The sequence below is a fragment of the Oncorhynchus mykiss genome, chromosome 5, assembly GCF_013265735.2.
Source record: "Oncorhynchus mykiss isolate Arlee chromosome 5, USDA_OmykA_1.1, whole genome shotgun sequence".
NCBI classification, from domain to species: domain Eukaryota; kingdom Metazoa; phylum Chordata; class Actinopteri; order Salmoniformes; family Salmonidae; genus Oncorhynchus; species Oncorhynchus mykiss.
The window spans coordinates 77,176,717-77,191,840 of record NC_048569.1 but is presented as its reverse complement, the minus strand read 5'-3'; the positions used below and the strand labels follow the sequence as shown (position 1 = coordinate 77,191,840).

General features: G+C 41.7%; 1 protein-coding gene across 3 annotated transcripts in view; it reads left to right on the top strand.

The window, feature by feature from the left end:
- The window catches only part of LOC110524597 (zinc finger protein 644), a 33,998-nt gene extending 24,071 nt beyond the window's left edge, over positions 1-9,927 (top strand). Inside the window, exons 7-10 of one of the 3 annotated variants that reach the window (XR_002473616.2) lie at positions 1,376-1,501; positions 3,803-3,908; positions 7,596-7,661; positions 8,657-8,792. Coding sequence is in view for 2 of the 3 variants with exons in the window: in XM_021604411.2 (XP_021460086.2) it covers positions 1,376-1,501; positions 3,803-3,908; positions 8,657-9,038 (614 nt within the window). In the remaining variant the exon portion in view is untranslated. Of the gene's footprint in view, positions 1-1,375; positions 1,502-3,802; positions 3,909-7,595; positions 7,662-8,656 lie in introns of all 3 variants that reach the window. The other 2 variants (XM_021604411.2, XM_021604410.2) reach the window with 2 other exon arrangements.
- Positions 9,928-15,124: the final 5,197 nt, after the last annotated feature.

Below are 15,124 nucleotides of genomic sequence, written 5' to 3'. Positions count from 1 at the left end.
GTTAAGGAGCGCGGTTGGGTGGTCATGTTTCGGAGGACGCATAACTCGACCTTCGTGTCTCCCGATCCTGTTGGGGAGTTGCAGCATTGAGACAAGATCGTAATTGAAATTGAGAGGGAAAAGGGGGTAAAATACAACAACAAAAAATACAAAAGAAATATGGATTTTTTTTAGATGTCCATCTCAATTCTAATGATTGGCCGTTCTGTGGCTGACATTGTTGAATGTCATAGTGACTTTTTACATTATAGCTGAAACCTTAAAAGGGAGAATAGACTGACTCTGGCATTCAGATTTAATCACCTAACTAAGGCTTTTACACCATTTTGGTGTAATCAGTGTTATGTTAAATGGAGATTTAACACATACAGTGGGGAGAATACTGTATAATATATACTTAAGCTTTTTTATGGGCATTAGTTAATTAATCAAGAAGAGATTCATTTTGCACATGCAATTGTTGCAAACGATTTGCAGGTAATTTAAATAACCTTTAGTGGCTTGTCATGGTTAAAAAACACCTCCGTAGCAGATGTTTTCCCCCCTATTAGGTGTGAAATGAATGGGAAGCTGTCTCTATAATTTTCACACCACTGCCAGTAGCTTCAGGACAGCCTGCATAGAAACTTGGTGTGGGCTTGTCATCCAATCAAATCTGCTCTAAAGGGTGTACAGAGAGACCTTTCCTAATCAAACGCTTTTATGATTTAACATGCTCTAGATGTAGCCTGTAGTGACATGCCAAACTATTGTAATTCATGTGCAATATTGACACAATCAGCACAGTATGAATTTCTTATCATAGCCTAAATCAAATTCTAAACCCAGGTGAAAATAGGCACCCTGGAGTTCTTAGATTGTGATAAACATTACTCTCAACAATACATCTCCAACTGCAGAGTGCAAAACAGATCATTCCAATATGAAAACAGATGGAGGAAGAGGTGACGGCGCTCAGGGAATAGCAGTTTACTTCATGTTCATCTCTATGTGCTCTGTAGTCACTTTTAGCCATATTTCCTTACAGTCACCTCAACTCACCTCCAGATTATATTTGTCAAAGACGCTCATCAAAGACCCTGAAACCAAACAATTTATTTAGATGTAATGTGTGTAGAAGTTGAACAAACAAAATGTCTCTAATGGAAGATAACTGTTAATGAAGTAAAAACAACGAATGGAGCGAGGTAATCCGGAGCCTTAGTGGCATTTGAATAAAATGCTCTACTCTTGACACTATTTCAAAGGCATTCTCTTGCAAGAAAAGTGTTGTTAAGGAGTGTTTTGAACATATTTTACATTTTGAACTGAACTTGTGTGTGCTTTGCTTTCTTTTGAAATGTCTCTTTCCCTTTCACATGTCTCACTTTTCCAGAGAGAAATGAATCTAATAAGAAGATGTGCATTCACTGTAACACAACCTTCCCCAGTGCTGTTAGCTTGTCCAATCATCTTCGCGCTTACGCACGCAGGAAGAGGGTTGCCATGTTGGAAGGAACAAGTAAGTTCTCTAAGCCTGGTCAGAAAAATCAAGAAAATAAAGGCACATTTCTGAAATTACAGTATTGAATGTTCCTTGTAGAAAATGTACACAACATTGCGTCCCAAATGGCGCCCTATTTTCTATATAGTGGACTACTTTTGACCAGAGCCCCATAGTGCTCTTGTCAGAAGTAGTCCACTATATAGGTAGGGCTCTGGTCAGAAGTAGTCCATTATGTAGGTAGGGCTCTGGTCAGAAATAGTCCACTATATAGGTAGTGTTCTGGTCAAAAGTAGTCCATTATGTAGGTAGGGCTCTGGTCAGAAGTAGTCCATTATGTAGGTAGTGTTCTGGTCAAAAGTAGTCCATTATGTAGGTAGGGCTCTGGTCAGAAGTAGTCCATTATGTAGGTAGTGTTCTGGTCAAAAGTAGTCCATTATGTAGGTAGGGCTCTGGTCAGAAGTAGTCCATTATGTAGGTAGTGTTCTGGTCAGAAGTAGTCCATTATGTAGGTAGGGCTCTGGTCAGAAGTCGTCCACTATATTCAGTTGAAGTCGTAAGTTTACATACACTTAGGTTGGAGTCATTAAAACTTGTTTTTCAACCACTCCACAAATTTCTTGATAACAAACTACAGTTTTGGCAAGTCTGTTAGGACATCTACTTTGTGCATGACATAAGTAATGTTTCCAACAATTGTTTCACTTATAATTCACTGCATCACAATTCCAGTGGCTCAGAAGTTTACATACACTAAGTTGATTGTGCCTTTAACGAGCTTGAACAATTCCAGAAAATGATGTCATGGCTTTAGAAGCTTCTGATAGGCTAATTAACATAATTTGAGTCAATTGGAGGTGGACCTGTGGATGTATTTCAAGGCCTACCTTCAAACTTATGGGAAAATAAAAATAAAAATCAGTCCTCAGAAAAACATTTGTAAACCTCCACAAGTCTGGTTCATCCTTGGGAGCAATTTCCAAATACCTGAAGGTACCACGTTCATCTGTACAAACAATAGTACGCAAGTATAAACACCATGGGACCACGCAGCCGTCATACCACTCAGGAAGGAGACGTGTTCTGTCTCCTAGAGATGAACGTACGTTGGTGCGAAAAGGGCAAATCAATCCAGCAAAGGACCTTGTGAAGATGTTGGAGGAAACAGGTACAAAAGTATCTATATCCACAGTAAAACAAGTCCTATATCGACATAACCTGAAAGGCCGCTCAGTAAGAAAGAAGACACTGCTCCAAAACCGCCATAAAAAAAGCCAGACTACGGTTTGCAACTGCAGATGGGGAAAAAGATGGTACTTTTTGGAAAAATGTCCTCTGGTCTAATGAAACAAAAATAGAACTGTTTGGCCATAATGACCATCGTTATGTTTGGAGGAAAAAGGGGGAGGCTAAGCCAAAGAACACCATCCCAACCATGACGCATGGGGGTGGCAGCATCATGTTGTGGGGGTGCTTTGCTGCAGGAGGGACTGGTGAACTTCACAAAATAGATGGCATCATGAGGAGGGGAAATTATGTGGATATATTGAAGCAACATCTCAGACATCAGTTAAAGCTTGGTCGCAAATGGGTCTACCAAATGGAAAATGACCCCAAGCATACTTCCTAAGTTGTGGCAAAATGGTTTAAGGACAACAAAGTCAAGGTATTGGAGTGGCCATCACAAAGCCCTGACCTCAAACCTATAGAAAATGTGTGGGCAGTACTGTAAAAGCATGTGCAAGCAAGGAGGCCTACAAACCTGACTCAGTTTCACCAGATCTGTCAGGAGGAATGGGCCAAAATTCACCCAACTTATTGTGGGAAGCTTGTGGAAGGCTACCTAAAACATTTGACCCAAGTTAAACAATTTAAAGGGAATGCTACCAACTACTAATTGAGTGTATGTAAACTTTTGACCCACTGGGAATGTGATGAAAGAAATTAAAGCTGAAATAAATAATTCTCTCTATTATTATTCTGACATTTCACATTCTTAAAATAAAGTGGTGATCCTAACTGACCTAAGACAGGGACTTTTTACTAGGATTAAATGTCAGTAATTGTGGAAAAACTGAGTTGAAATGTTTTTGGCAAAAGTGTATGTAAACTTTCGACTTCAACTGTAGTGGTCAAAAGTAGTCTATTATGTAGGTAGGGCTCTGGTCAGAAGTCGTCCACTATATAGGAAATAGGGTGCCATTTGGAACACAACCTGTGACTCTCTTTGTCCTGGTGTCAATCAGTTGTACGGAGTAAGTCTGTAGTAAGTTGGTCTGTACTGACTTGGCCTGTACTGAGATGGTCTGTGTTTTCCAGCCTATTCCTGTATACAGAAGAAGCCTAGGTTGAGGGCTGGACCAAAGAAGAAACTATTCTCAGCTCTCCCACCTGCTGTTGAGGAGATGTACAGACTCACCTGCAGGTATGTAGGACCACAACAAGCTTCTGTCACTTGTCGGTTTTGTTGGCGTCTTGATCTGTTGTGCGTATCATCCTGTGGCCACAAGGCACAAATATATCCTGGATTACCCTTTTAATACTGTGAAATGGTCATGTATTGGTTCTAAAATATACACTACATGGCCAAAGGTATGTGGACACCCCTTAAAATGAGTGGATTCAGCTATTTCGGCCACACCCGTTGCTGACAGGTGTATAAAATCGAGCACACAGCCATGCAATCTACAAACAGTAGCAGTAGAATGGCCTTACTGGAGAGCTCAGTGGCACTGGCATAGGATGCCACCTTTCCAACAAATCAAATCAAATATATTTATAAAGCCCTTCTTACATCAGCTGATATCTCAAAGTGCTGTACATAAACCCAACCTAAAACCCCAAACAGCAAGCAATGCAGGTGTAGAAGCACGGTGGCTAGGAAAAACTCCCTAGAAAGGTCAGAACATAGGATGAAACCTAGAGAGGAACCAGGCTATGAGGGGTGGCCAGTCCACTTCTGGCTGTGCCGGGTGGAGATTATAACAGAACATGGCCAAGATGTTCAAACGTTCATAGATGACCAGCAGGGTAAAATAATAATAATCACAGTGGTTGTCGAGGGTGCAACAGATCAGCACCTCAGGAGTAAATGTCAGTTGGCTTTTCATAGCCGATCATTCAGAGTATCTCGACCGCTCCTGCTGTCTCTAGAGAGTTGAAAACAGCAGGTCTGGGACAGGTAGCACGTCCGGTGAACAGGTCAGGGTTCCCTTTGCCGCAGGCAGAACAGTTGAAACTGGAGTAGCAGCACGGCCAGGTGGACTGGGGACAGCAAGGAGTCATCAGGCCAGGTAGTCCTGAGGCATGGTCCTAGGGCTCAGGTCCTCCGAGAGAGGGAAAGAAAGAAAGAAAGAAAGAAAGAAAGAAAGAAAGAAAGAAAGAAAGAAAGAAAGAAAGAAAGAAAGAAAGAAAGAAAAAAAGAAAGAAAGAGAGAAAGAGAGAAAGAGAGAGAGAATTAGAGAGAGCATACTTAAATGCACACAGGACACCGGATAAGACAGGAGAAATACTCCAGGTATAACAGGCCCAAGACCCCCGACACATAAACTAAGGCATAAATACTGGAGGCTGAGACAAGAGGGGTTGGGAGACACTGTGGCCCCATCCGACGATACCCCCGGACAGGGCCAAACAGGCAGGAAATAACCCCATCCACTTTGCCAAAGCACAGCCCCCACACCACTAGAGGGATATCTTCAACCACCAACTTACCATCCTGAGACAAGGCCGAGTATAGCCCACAAAGATTACTGCCACGACACAACCCAAGGGTGGGCGCCAACCCAGACAGGAAGATCACGTCAGTGACGCACCCCACGTAGGGACGGCATGGAAGAGCTCCAGTTAGCCAGTGACTCAGCCCCTGTAATAGGGTTAGAGGCAGAGAATCCCAGTGGAGAGGGGAACTGGCCAGGCAGAGGCAGCAAGGGCAGTTCGTTGCTCCAGTGCCTTTCCGTTCACCTTCACACTCCTGGGTCAGACTACACTCAATCATAGGACCTACTGAAGAGATGAGTCTTCAATAAAGACTTAAAGGTTGAGGCTGAGTCTGCCTCTCTCACATGGTTAGGCAGACCATTCCATAAAAATGGAGCTCTATAGGAGAAAGCCCTGCCTCCAGCTGTTTGCTTAGAAATTCTAGGGACAGTTAGGAGGCCTGCGTCTTGTGACCATAACGGACGTGTAGGTATGTACGGCAGGACCAAATTGGAAAGATAGGTAGGAGCAAGCCCATGTAATGCTTTGTAGGTTAGCAGTAAAACCTTGAAATCAGCCCTTGCCTTAACAGGAAGCCAGTGTAGAGAGGTTAGCACTGGAGTAATATGATCACATTTTTGGGTTCTAGTCAAGATTCTAGCAGCCGTGTTTAGTACTAACTGAAGTTTATTTAGTGCTTTATCCGGGTAGCCGGAAAGTAGAGCATTGCAGTAGTCTAACCTAGAAGTGACAGAAGCATGGATTAATTTTTCTGCATAATTTTTAGACAGAAAGTTTCTGTCAGTTTGTCAGTCAGTTTGTCAAATGTCTGTCCTGCTAGAGCTTCCTCAGTCACCTGTAAGTGCTGTTATTGTCAAGTGGAAACGTCTAGGAGCAACAATGGCTCAGCCGCGAAGTGGTAGGCCACACAAGCTCACAGAACGTGACCCCCCAAGTGCTGAAGCACGTAGCACGTACAAATCGTCTGTCCACGGTTGCAACACTCACTACCGAGTTCCAAACTGCCTCTGGAAGCAACGTCAGCACAATAACTCTTCGCTTGGGAGCTTCATGAAATCGGTTTCCAAGGCCAAGCAGCCGCACACAAGCCTAAGATCACCATGCGCAATGCCAAGCGACGGCTGGTGTGGTGTAAAGCTCGCCACTCTTGAGGGATGAATCATGCTTCACCATCTGGCAGTCCGAGGAAGAATCTGGGTTTGGCCAGGATAACGCTACCTGTTTGGTGAAGGAGGATTAATGGTCTGGGGCTGTATTCATGGTTTGGGCTAGGCCCCTAAGTTCCAGTGAAGGGAAATCTTAACACTACAGCATACATTGACATTCTTGAAGATTCTGTACTTCCAACTTTGTGGCAACATTTGGGGCAACTGTTTCAGCATGACAATGCCCCATGCACAAAGCGATGTCCATACATAAATGGTTTGTCGAGATCAGTGTGGAAGAACTTGACTGGCCTGCACAGAAGCCAGCGGCACCAATGTGTCGGAGGAAACACCGTACAACTGGCAACCGTGTCAATGTGCATGCGCCTGGCCCACCACAGGAGTCGCTAGAGCGTGAAGGGACAAGGACATCCCGGCCGGCCAAACCCTCCCCTAACCTGGACGACGCTGGGCCAATTGTGCGACGCCTCATGGGTCTCCCAGTCGCAGCCGGCTGCGACACAACCCGGGATCGAACCCGGATCTGTAGTGACGCCTCAAGCACTGCAGTGCCTTTGTCCGCTGTGCCACTCGGGAGGCCCCAAAACTCCATATTAAAATGTCCATGATTCTGGCTTGAGATGTTTAACGAGCTTGTGACCACATATTGTATTGTATGAATAGTGGTGCCTCCTCAGATACTAAGTTGTAGGGGTGTAACTGTACATACCAAACCGTTCGCTACCAGGACCTCGGTTCGGTCTGCCCTGTGAACCATAATGAAAACATAAAAAAACTATATTTACGCAATAAAAACACTAGGCCTATTATAGGCCTCTGCCTCTTGAGTAAATCAAAAAACATTTCAGGCTATTCCGTTAAAACAACTAGAGCCTATGCACATGTTGTAATCAAAATGCGAATCTTAATTTGTGCATTTCATACTGTCCTTTTGTGAGGAATTAGTTCTGTACGATGGTGTGTGGTTGGGTCGATAAACCAGAATTGGAGTATCCTCCATCATCGTTTAAATCTCCAGTTTGGGAACATTTTGGCTTCCCAGTAGATTACAATGGCGATGGATGCAACGTAAACAGTATGTTTCCACACTCAACGAGAATAGCCTATGCAGCTGCCAACACCTTAAATATGTTGACACATTTACACCGATATTACCCCAGTTTACCGGAGCAAGACGGAAACGCAAATATACAATAACTCAACATCGTCTCCCCTCTGCATTCAAGCTGATTCTGATTCTGACCGGACCAAAGCTGATTCTGACCGGGCTAAAGAAATTACAAGAGTGATAGGTAGGCTATGTTTATATATTTTTTTACAGCCATTGATTTATAGCTGCGCATATGCACCCATTCTCGGAGGTTGAGAATAGAGGGTTTCAGCACCTTGTGAAAGTGCTCGAACCACGTTATGAACTTCCCTCTTGCATTGCACCCATTTCAGAAAACATGTAGTACCCGCTCTATATAAGCAAACCAAAGCCTAAGTTTACAATGAATTGCACGCATTGACCACCTATCACATTACCCCGGAGTGGTAGATACCGTGCTACAGACACAGCCTCATTATAAGATTCACAAGTGCATATCTGGTACTGAAGGAGGCAGTTGCATGGTGCGTTCGAACCAAGTGGGAAGTGGGAATTTACCACATACGACTGGGGGAAAAAATGTACTCTAACGCCCCTCCAACTGGTATATACTAGTGGGAAACTTGTCTATCATCCTGAGCACCCACTTCTCCCACATGGTATCCTCTGATGTCACCTACTAAGGAAATGGCTTCTATAACAACATTTTCAGCAGTTATATGCAACAACAAAACATTTATAAAAAGCAATCTATTAATGTGGTTTTTGAACTCTATCATTTGTTTACAAGCATGATATCTGTACTTTTAGTGTATGGTTGACACAGCTTGTTGGCCATTAGCCAATCAGCATTTCTGAATGCATCCAACTGGTATTTATGACTTCACAACTGGTAGATTCCCACTTCCTACATGGTTACAAATGCAGCATCAGAGTGGAAACTTGAGAGGCCCAACATAACAATCCGGTCACAACAGACAATGCAAGTAACATTGTGAATGCTGAACAATGTGAATGGCATTTCATTTTACCACTGTACCAAAACCAAACCGCAATATGCACCGAACCGTGGGTTTGGTGAACTGTTACACCCCTACTAAATAGTATCCATGTCTGCAAACCAAACCTAACCTAGTGTAGCCTAGCCTAGCCTATCCTTCCTTAACCAAACCTAACCTAGCACTCTCTCCCATGCAGATTCTGTGACCTGGTCTTCCAGGGTCCTCTGTCCGTCCAGGAGGATTGGATCAAGCACTTACAAAGACACCTCATGCACACCAGTGTCCCTCATACAGGGGCTGGCATGGTAGAGGTCCTGGGACTACACAAAGAGATGTCCTCCTTTCCCCCCCAGCAGCACCCCTGTCTGGAGCAACCAATGTCCAAATTGCACCCCACAGCCCACGAGCCACTGGAGCACCATGGGCACCCCTGCTTGGAACACGCCGAAACCCACGAGCACCCTGAGCCACATGATGAGCACCCCTTGCATTATGCATATCCCTCATCCAATGAGCACCCCAGCCTGGAGCAGCACATGGCCACGCCCCCTCCGGAGCTTCTTCCAGTGGCTTCCTGAGCTAAAGGGTTGTTTACAACATTTTCACTTTAGATCTTTATCCTGCACATGTAAATATGGATAGATACATAGAAATATATAGAGATAAATACAAATATTCTAAAGCTATACATATGTTTTTCTTAATATGCACATGGACCTACTAGCCCTTCTCTCTATTTTTTAAGACTGGTATCTATACTATACTGTAGATGATAAATCTTGTTACTTAGACGTATAGAAACGTTACAGAATTTACAGTTACAGAGAACTCTACTTGAGATGCAAAAAGGCCAACAACATTCGCTGAAGCTAGAACAGCTGTCAGTTCAGAACCTTGTATCTCAATTTTTTTTTACCTAATGTATGCAGTGCAGTTACCTCTTCTACGTTTAAGTGAAGTTTTACTTACAGATAATCTTGCCATATTGCAACATGGACGCATGTTAAATGTGTCTTCTTGTTTCCTTCTTTACACTGTTTAGCAGTCAGTCAGAACTTTGAACCCAATACCAATGGGGCGGCAGGTAGTGGTTGGACCGTTGGGCCAGTAACCGAAAGGTTGCTAGATTGAATCCCTGAGCTGACAAGGTAAAAATCTGTCGTTCTGCCCCTGAACAAGGCAGTTAACCCAATGTTCCTAGTCAGTCATTGTAAATAAGAATTTGTTCTTAATTGACTTGCCTAGTTAAATAAAAATAAACCAAAAGAGACAACTCACACCTCAACATTCTGATAATAGTAAATGCTTTGCCCATTACTTTGAGGCTTTTCTCATTGACAAACATTTATGGAGACAGCGTGATAAGATTTAAATTTACACAATATGTACAGTACCAGTCAAAAGTTTGGACACACCTACTCCTTCAAGGGTTTTTCTTTATTTGTACTCTTTTCTACATTGTAGAATAATAGTGAAGACATCAAAACTATGAAATAACACATATGAAATCACATAGTAACCAAAAAAGTGTTAAACAAATCAAAATATATTTTATATTTGAGATTCTTCAAAGTGGCCACCCTTTGCCTTGATGACAGCTTACACACTCTTGGCATTCTCTCGACCAGCTCCCACCAGGAATTATTTTCCAACAGTCTTGAAGGAGTTCCCACATATGCTGAGCACTCGTTGGCTGATTTTCCTTCACTCTGCGGTCCAACTTATCCTAAACCATCTCAATTGGGTTGAGGTCGGGTGATTGTGGAGGCCAGGTCATATGATGCAGCACTCCACCACTCTCCTTCTTGGTCAAATAGCCATTACACAGCCTGGAGGTGTGTTGGGTCATTGTCCTGTTGAAAAACAAATGATAGTCCCACTAAGCGCAAACCAGATGGGATGGCGTATCGCTGCAGAATGCTGTGGTAGCCATGCTGGTTAAGTGTGCCTTGAATTCTAAATTAATCACTGACAGTGTGACCAGCATAGCACCCCCACACCATCAAACCCCCTCCATGCTTCACAGTGGGAACCACTCAAATCAAATTGTATTGGGCACATACAGGTGCAGGTGTAGCGAAATGCTTGTTCTTCTAGCTCCAACAGTGCAGTAATATCTAACAAGTAATATCTAACAAATTACACAACATATACCCAATACACAAAGTAGGAATTAATTAAGACTATATACATATGGACTAGCGATGTCAGAGTGGAATGGACTAAGATACAGTAGAATAGTATAGAAAACAGTATATACATGAGATAAGTAATGCAAGATATGTAAACATTACTTGTTTGAATGAGATACCGTAGAATAGTATAGAAAACAGTACATACACTTGAAGTTGGAAGTTTACATACACTAAGGTTGGAGTCATAAAAACTTGTTTTTCAACCACTCCGGGTTGAAGTCGGAAGTTTACATACACCTTAGTCGGATGTTTACATACACGTTTACATACACCTTATTTTAAGAATGTGAAATGTCAGAATAATAGTAGAGAGTGATTTATTTCAGCTTTTATTTCTTTCATCACATTCCCAGTGGTTCAGAAGTTTACATACAGTCAATTAGTATTTGGTAGCATTTCCTTTAAATGGTTTAACTTGGGTCAAACATTTCAGTAGCCTTCCACAAGCTTCCCACAATGAGTTGGGTGAATTTTGGCCCATTCCTACTGACAGAGATGGTGTAACTGAGTCAGGTTTGTAGGCCTCCTTCCTCACACACGCTTTTCAAGTTCTGCCCACAAATTTTCTAAGTAGGAATGCATTAAGATAGGATTGAGGTCAGGGCTTCATGATGGCCACTCCAATACCTTGACTTTGTTGTTCTTAAGCCATTTTGCCACAACTTAGGAAGTATGCTTGGGGTCATTGTCCATTTGGAACACCCATTTGCGACCAGTCCCTCCTGCAGCAAAGCACCCCCACAACATGATGCTGCCACCCCCGTGCATCATGGTTGGGTTGGTGTTCTTTGGCTTGCAAGCCTCCCCCTTTTTGCTCCAAACATAATGATAGTCATTATGGCCAAACAGTTCTATTTGTGTTTCATTAGACCAGAGAACATTTCTCCAAAAAGTACCATCTTTGTCCCCATGTGCCCATTTTTTAGGTCTTGGCTGACTTCTTTTGATTTTCCCATGATGTCAAACATTGAGGCACTGAATTTGAAGGTAGGCCTTGAAATACATCCACATGTACACCTCCAATTGACTCAAATTATGTCAATTAGCTTATCAGAAGCTTCTATAGCCTTGACATAATTTTCGGGAATTTTCCAAGATGTTTAAAGGCACAGTCAACTTAGTGTATGTAAATTTCTGACCCACTGGAATTGTGATACAGTGAATTATAAGTGAAAATATCTGTCAACAATTGTTGGAAAAATTACTTGTGTCATGCACAAAGTAGATGTCCTAACCGACTTGCCAAAACTATAGTTTGTTAACAAGACATTTGTGGAGTGGGTGAAAAATTAGTTTGAATGACTCCAACCTAAGTGTATGTAAACTTCTGACTTCAACTGTACATATGAGATGAGTAATTCCAGATATGTAAACATTATTAAAGTGACTGGTGTTCCATTCCTTAAAGTGGCCAGTGATTCCTATTATATGCCTATAGGCAGCAGCCTCTAATGCTCTAGTGATAGCTGTTTAACAGTCTGATGGCCTTGAGATAAAAGCTGTTTTTCAGTCTCTCTGTCCCAGCTTTGAAACACCTGTACTGACCTTGCCTTCTGGATGATAGCGGGGTGAACAGGCAGTGGCTTGGGTGGTTGACGTCCTTGATTATATTTTTGACCTTCCTGTGACATAGTGTCCTGGAGGGTGGGTAGTTGGCACCCGTGTGGTGATCATCCGTTCACCTACTTTGCGTCTCACAACGACACAGTGGTTGGAACCAAAAATCTCAAATTTGGACTCATCAGACCAAAGGACAGATTTCCACCGGTCTAATGTCCACTGCTCATGTTTCTCAGCCCAAGCAAGTCTCTTCTTATTATTGGTGTCCTTTAGTAGTGGTTTCTTTGCAGCAATTCAACCATTAAGTCCTGATTCACGCAGTCTCCTCTGAACAGTTGATGATGAGATGTGTCTGTTACTTGAACTCTGTGAAGGATTTATTTGGGCTGCTATCTGAGGTGGTTAACTCTAATGAACTTATCCTCTGCAGCAGAGGTACCTCTGGGTCTTCCTTTCCTGTGGCAGTCCTCATGAGAGCCAGTTTCAGCATAGCGCTTGATGGGTTTTGCAAAACCTTTGAAGCTCTTGAAATTTTCCACATTGACTGACCATGTCTTAAAGTAACAATGGACTGTCATTTCTCTTTGCTTATTTGAGCTGTTCTTGCCATAATATGGACTTGGTCTTTTTTTTCTTTTTCTGTATACCACCCCTAACTTGTCACAACACAACTGAAGGAAAGATATTCCACAAATGTACTTTAAGGCACACCTGTTAATTGAAATACATTCCACGTGACTACATCATGAAGCTGGTTGAGAGAATGCCATGAACGTGCAAAGGTGACATCAAGGCAAAGGGTGGCTACTTTGAAGAATCTCAAATATTATATTTTGATTCCATATGTGGTATTTCATAATTTTGACATCTTCACTATTATTCTACAACGTAGAAAATAGTATGTTTAAAAAACAAATTAAACCTTTGAATGAGTAGGTATGTCCAAACCTTGACTGGTACTGTATATACACTTTCTGGCTCTGCAGCTCCAAATTTACCGTAAAAATCAGTATCACAGTTATCACTGACCTTGTAACCTTGCGTACTGTTCGACAATGCAAACAACTTTCCTCTAAAACATATTAGTTACACTTGAATAATGCAACGATTCACAAGTATATAGACAATTTTAGGGGTTTATTTATGTTCGTACACGCATTAAATGTAGCTTGCAAGACAATGACACAGATAGCATGTTAGCATATCAAACATGAACAATTCCCCCTCTCATTCGAATATAAAAGTGCAGTTTCAGCACATAAAAGTTACCTTAGAACAAACCAGGCTTCATCTTATCAGTATCATGGAAGTTATTATATGAGGTAAATGCAAAATTGCGAATGAAAACGGTTTTCCTGGTGAGTTGATCAGCATCTTGCTGCATGCTTCTTGACTGGATTGTGACTGAGCAGCCAAAGCAGGAAAACGCAGTTGAGCTTCCCTTTCTTAAAGCTACGGTGACAATTTCAGAACGTAACCGGCTGTTACTGCAATTTCAGGTGAAAGCTCAATCAAACAAGTCTCAAATATAATGAAAATGTCTTTACATTTCAGCTGTTTCAAAAACATTGTTATGCTATTGGTATTTTTAATGTTGGGCTCAGCGATACAATTCTGTTTACACTGCCCTGCTCAGAGGGAGGAAACTGTCGGGCGAGTGTCATGTGCGAGCTCCGGAGGTAGCATTCGAGATGTGAGAAATAAGCAAGTTTACATTACAGTTATGTCTCAAGAATCGATACCTCTCAAGAATCTCTCGAGATGATCCTTAAAGGGATATTTCGGGATTTTGGCAATGGCCCCTTATCTATTTCCCCAGAGTCAGATGAAATATTGGATACCTTGTGTGACCAGTATGAAGGAAGTTAGAGGTAGTTTCGCAATTCAATGCTAACTAGCATTAGCGCAATGGCTGGAAGTCTATTGGTATCTGCTAGCAATGACTGTAGTCTATGGGTATCTATCTTGCGTTAACTCTAAGTACTGTAGCAATTGCTCTAGCGTAAGTTAGCAACTTCCTTCATACTACATACAAATGGTATCCACAAGCTCTGGGGAAGTAGATAAAATCACGAATTATCCCTTTAATTCTCATCAATGAGAATATACCCTTTAACTGTAGCCATAGGAGTCACAATCAGAATACAGGGTCAATCATTCATATCACAAATTATATGCATTGCTAAAACTGTCCTTATTGTATGTATGGACACAATATCTGCTTTCTCTCCAACGTTTATGCTGATTATTTACTATTTGGCTTGTTCTGACTTAAACAGTAGGCTAACTGTAATTACGATATGTTCTAATTTTATGTTAATCAAGCAAAGATCTCAAATATCAATATTAGATTTTATTTACTGAAATATTCTAAACAAGTTTGAATGTTGGGTTACTGGATTTGTGTAGAGTGTAAACTGAGTAGCCCATCAATATCATGCAATGCAATCTTACCTCTGAAGTGTTTCATGGGAAGGGACTTGCTTCAAACCAATGCTTCATTAGTTTAACTAGCAACCTTTGCTAATTTGCTAACGTTGTCAAATAAAGATACAGAAGCAGTGGATTGAAGCTACCTACTGCCGCACACTGGTTGAATCAACGTTGTTTCAACGTAATTCGTCAACGTATTGTGACGTGGACTCAACGTGGAAAATACATTGGATTTGAAAGAAGTCACAAACCAGTAGTATTTTCATCTAATTTCAACCAGTGTTGTAAACATTGAAATTAGGGTAAAACTTCAATTTAAATACATTCACTTAACCTGATTAATAGGTTGTTACGCCAATTAAATTTCTACATAATCATAAAAGCTATGTATACGTTGAAATTGTGTTGAAAATGTAATAGAAATGTATAAAAAAAAAAATCATCCTATATTCAATATGCACTGAGTATACCAAACA